This window comes from Gasterosteus aculeatus, chromosome 11, assembly GCF_964276395.1.
Source record: "Gasterosteus aculeatus chromosome 11, fGasAcu3.hap1.1, whole genome shotgun sequence".
NCBI lineage: Eukaryota > Metazoa > Chordata > Actinopteri > Perciformes > Gasterosteidae > Gasterosteus > Gasterosteus aculeatus.
The window spans coordinates 14,652,763-14,658,543 of NC_135699.1; the positions used below are offsets into that span (position 1 = coordinate 14,652,763).

Genomic DNA, 5,781 nt, shown 5'->3' on the forward strand with positions numbered 1-5,781 from the left:
TTGAAATGGTGAATACGAATGATAATATGAACCCTTTGAAAGATTATGGTTACTTAGTTTAAGTAAACGGCATTAACTGAGTGGATACTTGTTCAGATTCAGCAGCAGCTGCTTTTATTTAAGGATTAAAGCACCGAGTGGAGGCTCTGGTTTCCTCCAGCAGTGAGGAAACACGTCGGGAACTGGAATAACAAATATTTATCTAGTTTAGTTCTTACCAGTTAATGCCAGTGGAAGGAACGCAGACTTTAATCGTTGTGTATTCCCATTAAAAATGAAATAAACAGTGAAAGGAACACTTTCATGACACTTTATTGTATTTATTACCAGGAGTACCCTTATTCAAAAAAGATTATTTTACAACATGTAGTCTCATAAATGGTTTTCCTTCTCTAATCACTTCTACTGCTGCCTATCATATGAATATTTCATTTAGTTTTATATGACTTAAATTGTTACAGCTAAATCCTCTGAGTAAAACAGGACTACGAGTCTAAAACTCTCCGATCTGAGATGTAGAGAGAACGCAGGTCAAGTAATAAATACTTTATTTTCACATTAGTATTAAAAATGTTGACTCTTGCAGGGCACAGTTTCTCCTTTGTGCTGTACAATTTTAAGTGTGTTTGACAGACATTTATTTATCCTACTTAAATAACGTTATGTACAGCAGTTCAAATCGGCTCAACAGAACTATTGTTCAGGAAATGTTCCACAATTTAAAAAAAAAAGAAAGAAAAGAAAGCAGAAGCTGTTTTGCTTGTTAATCATCGGCCACCTCCATTGGCTGCTCCGCCTCCGGCTCCTCCACCCGATTGGTCCTGAGCGCCAGACATCATGAGGAACAGAACGAGGGGCACGATGTACATCCACTAGAGAAGACGAGAAGAAAAAAAAGAAGAGGGGAAGTAAAGACGACAAGTTGTTTTAAAAGGCAACAATTCTCGACTTGGATTACAGAGATCTGTCCCAGATTGGTCTCCCCAGATTAGGTTCTATTTAGTTTCTGAACAGAAGAAACGTTAAAAGTGGGTGAGAAACTAAAGAATAAAGAGGAAATCTCAATGTTAAAACCGAACACACGCGCATAATGTTCACAATAACTTAAAATTTGGATTTCTGGATGGTTTAGCGTGGAGGCATCCTTCAGAAAACAATTAGGCTTTTTCAGACATTGGAATGTATTTGGCACGCACGCTGGGGGAGTGAGGGGGGGGACCCATCAAAGAAGGAAAAACAAAGTGGAGGCTTTGTTAGTCGTGTAGGAGTTAAGTAGATAAGTTGACAGAGGAGGAGAAGGAGGAGGAAAGAACAAGCCACAAGTAAGGAAACAGTACTTCAGTGGGAATCAGCTCTGCTCTCTGCCTCCCCCTGCTGGGGGCTGTGCTGAGTTGGAGACCATGAGGAAGATTGCCCCTCCCAGAATCAAATACCACTGGAACACAGCACAGCATCGAGTCAACACACTGGCACTGGATGTCGCACACACGGTCAACAGAGGTCACTGAACACGGCCGGGTACACAGGACGAGCGCGGCCGTCGCTCGGGGGAGACGCGCGACTGACAGCTGTCACAAAAAGGACTCGCACGGTACTAAAGACTCAACTCCAACTCTGAGAGCGGAATGATCTCTGCCGACTATGACAGCAGTGGTGCAGGCGTAGTCGTAGAGGGAGGCTCGGGCTGGTGTGGCAGCCTGGTGGAGAAGCCGGAAACCTAAAAGAGGGGTGCGGGACGGGGCGGGGGCCAGTTACAAACAGACTCTGGTACCGTTTGTTTGTGGCATGAAAGCAATCCAGAAGAGCCTGTATTCTGAATAGAGATCACTTGGTAGCCATGGTAACGTACACACCAGGGGTCTCTAACCAAGCAGCTTGTGAGCCACCGTTAGTAACACAAAGTTAGTAACACAAAGTGACTTCAAAAACCTGTCTGAATTCCTATACAATGACATTCTCGGGCATCTCAGAAGTTATTCTGCTCGCGGGTTTGCTTAAACCACCGATGTCCCAAACAGTAGACAATGTTTGCAGACCTTTATAAAAGGACCCCAAAAATACTACCGACAATTGAGACAAAAACTACAGCAACTTCATGGGACTTTCCGGTGTTTTGTTGCGCTCCAATCGCCTGTTGTTTTCATCCTGAAAAATGGATCTCGCCAATGCAGCAACAGAGGCTCCGTTTGGCTGATGTGAACCTTCGAGTAGCTTGCAACGCCTTTTTCGACCATTTTTTATTTCAATTTAGGTTTTAGGGAGGTGCCCTCGGTGCCCTTTTCAGCAGTTTCTAGTAAGAGTACTTACATATTTAGCAAAGAACGATTTCTGCTCTTGTGGATTCTTCCCTTTCTTCTCAGATTCTTGTTCCATTCGTTCCAGGAAGAAAGCCGTCTCAGGTCTGGAAGAAAGTTGGCAATTATAATAATTCAAACAAACCCTAAAACATATAATGCAGTATGCAGAGACTTGAGGAAATCCGATATGCCACTGCGAATAGGACTGAATCAGACATTGGAGACAACTTCCAAAGAAGGAATTCACTAATGCAGATTAAGGGTATTTTCTACCACAAGCAGTCAAGCTTCATCAAGCATTTGAGACGAGTTCATCATTAATCACTGACCCCGGTGCATTGACAGGAGCCACGATGCTGAGCGTGGTGTTAAAAACCTCAAGGTCAACTTCGTCTTCGACCTCAGTGCCCCTGCAGGCTCCTGGTAGCGTCACTATGGAAACACCAACGAGGTAACCAGAGACGTCTGTGTGGAGGGAGATGACGTCGCTCAGATGGGACTCAACCATGGCGCACTGAGGAGCGGGATGAAGGTTCATGTTAGTTACACCATGTTGAGTAAGTTTGCATCACTCACATGGATATGATAACATTTCATAGGCAGTATTACATTTTGGAAACTCCTCAGAGAATATCTATTCATGCATGTCCTTGTTTTGTGCAGGGATGTAGCTCAATCAATTTTTAATTCCCCTCTCCAGGAACAATGTTCATCTGGAGCCAAATCTTTACCTAACCTTTAATACCTGAAACATTTAGGGATGCAGTTAATTACATTACTTTGGAAACTATTTTTGATCTCTAATAACCAGTAATAAAACTATAAAAGCTTAAAAATCTAGATTTGTCTGTTATAAACTTGTAAGAAAAGAAACATGCCCAAATACGTAATGTCATAACAAAAGTACAAACTACAGTAAACTAAAAATAAAATATAAAAATAGCATTTTTTAACGATTAAGACCTTGAAACACCATTATTTGATAACATCGCATTGATTGCATATTTCTACATAGAGCCGATAGATTCTTACTGATGACGCTTTACACATACCATGTATCTCTAGGTTCCCAAATACAGGCTTGTTGAGCAATCTTTAGTTTATTCTGAGCACGTTTTCCTGTTGAGAATAAGTGAAATACATACGGCTCTGACAAACGCTGTGAGGTAACCTTCCAGCTGGCGCTCCGTCTGCCGGTCGGCCTGCAGCAGCACGCGGGGCACGCGGATTCTGTACAGCCCGTCCACTGCCGCCACTTCCTGAGGATCCAAAACAGATCGGATCACAGTCAAAACTACTTTGCACGACCTCCGGCTCCCTGAGCAAGGGTTCGATGTCCGTTACTCAGATGCGTTTATCTGGCAAATGTGAAATAATTGGCATTGACAAAACGAACTAGAGCATCCCTGTATGTGCACTTTGTGCAGACCTTCAGTTTGGCTCTGTCCTCCTCCGACAGGTGACTGGGCGCGAGGGAGACGCCGGGCTCCCTTCCGGCCTTCAGCATCAGCGCTCCACGGACTCGGAACTGCGCTACATCATCTGAAACAATGCGGACATCGATTGCTGAACGGCCCCTTTTTCACTGCAGATATTTTGACATAAGAATGGGGGACGTCTCGGTTTATTTAATGACATTATTGAGGAGCAGCGTTCCACTTATGGGAAGTGTTGCTGATTGTAGATGACATGTAACGTTACGTTAACGCAGATGTGCATTCGTTCATGTTATCACTTTCCCCTGTGCTTTTCCTGCTATGATACACAGAGTCTTATTTTGAATGTTCACATTAAGAGATTCCACTGACAGACTTTTGAATGGAGTTGTCTCTTTCCACTCTGGTATGGTCAACGCTGGTAGCACAAGCCTGCTTAGCTAAACAGCATTAGCAATCATTTACTATACTGTAAATCATAATAACATCGCATACTCACCAACTTCAAATGAGTGTTCAAGTGGTACGGAGAAACCACCAAATTCAGTGTCCATGCCATCGCCAACCTGGTTATTAAAATAGAAGATATAACGTTAGTAGCGTTAGCAATCACCGGGTCAAAGCTAATGCTAATTTGTTAGCTAGCAGGTGCAATTTCCGCTTAACGGCAGTCAAATTCTTGCGTTAAATTAATATGATTTCATACTTACTCTTCTTCCATTATTACAACCTACAAAAGTCGTACATAATGCAAACAAAACAGTAGAAACAACTGTGATTTTACATGGCAGTGGACCGGCCATTTTTGACAGAAATAAGCACCGGAAGACAAAGCGTGTAACGCGTTTCACCGACTTGAGCACTTCCGGAGGAATTTTCAAAATAGAGGTCTTTAAAAGACGTCACATGTAAATTTACTGATTTGGAAGCTGATTAGTTGCCACAGTGTAATTAACAACGTATTTCAAAATAGCGTATATACATTTCCTTTTTTAAGATTAGCATTATACATTGTTCGACTTTCAACCAAGTTACAACAAACTTGTCTCAAGCTAACGGGTCTATTTAGCATATCCGGAGCTATTTAAGTTATGTGCTGACCTAGATTGTTTATGCATAGCTTACACTCATTATATTCCAAATGACTTGTCATTTTCTGAGCGTATTCATGCTGTCAGCTGTTATTGCCGGTATTACGGCACAGGGACAGTTTTAGGCTTTCAATTAGTATTTTTAGCATTTTGGCCATTAGGCTACTGCTTTTTTTCGGTCGGTTTTGAACCAGATCCGTATGTGTGTTGCTGTTTTAGAACCTGTCAGCAACATGGTCTTATCCTTTTTTCTTCTTTCATCTGTTGGCTGAAACAAAGAAGACTGTGACAGGAAGAATAATTTACCTACGTTGAGTTGTTGAATTCCCAAAAAGTTTGCGCTAAAATCTATTTGACCTAGTATATATTTTTGGACAGCCGTGTCTCTGTATACTTAGAGCGCCATCTGTCAAATATGCGGCTCAATATATTTAAACCGAAACACAATATGTCAGAGATACCCCGTCACTCTCCTTGACATTACCAACAAGGTGAGGGTTGATGACGTCCATCACCCCTTGGTTCTGCATGTGACACATTAAGGGCCAGCAGAGGCTGCTAGCAGACCAGAAAAGACCCCGATCCTGCCTCTCGCTTCCTCTCACCCCCACCCCTCCAAAAACCTCTAAAAGTGCCACTTCAACAGCTGAATAATACATATTAATGTCCTTTGATGAAGAGTGTTGTTCGCGTTTGTAAATTCTTCGGTCAGCATTCTATGTTCTACGGTAGACTGTGTTTTATTTACTTTAAATGTCCCTTTACAGCAGAAAAGAAATATTGTCAAACAGAGCAGAAAACTGCTGCTGCACTTATCTCAAGACCGAGATCAGCATCTTATTTTCACAGTGTGCTTTCGGCTGCGCGGACTGCTGCTGCTGCACAAATGACCTTGGTGAGATCGTTTGGAGAATGGTAGCACATATATAACCCAATACAAAAAAAATAGCTTGGATT

At 42.3% G+C, this 5,781-nt stretch overlaps 1 protein-coding gene across 2 annotated transcripts; it reads right to left on the reverse strand.

Annotated features, from left to right (window-relative positions):
- Positions 1–296: 296 nt before the first annotated feature.
- On the reverse strand, positions 297–4,650 carry emc10 (ER membrane protein complex subunit 10). 2 transcript variants are annotated; one of them, XM_040191711.2, is made up of 8 exons: positions 4,444–4,650; positions 4,233–4,299; positions 3,727–3,839; positions 3,443–3,556; positions 2,627–2,811; positions 2,308–2,401; positions 1,338–1,435; positions 297–872 (listed from the first exon to the last, which is right to left on the reverse strand). In XM_040191711.2, the coding sequence occupies exons 1-7, from the start codon at positions 4,534–4,536 to the stop codon at positions 1,349–1,351; spliced, it is 753 nt and encodes a 250-aa protein (XP_040047645.1). In that variant the 5' UTR covers positions 4,537–4,650; the 3' UTR covers positions 297–872; positions 1,338–1,348. The 2 variants fall into 2 exon arrangements, with proteins under 2 accessions (XP_040047645.1, XP_040047644.1); XM_040191710.2 differs by lacking the exon at positions 1,338–1,435 and having other exon boundaries at positions 4,444–4,596.
- Positions 4,651–5,781: the final 1,131 nt, after the last annotated feature.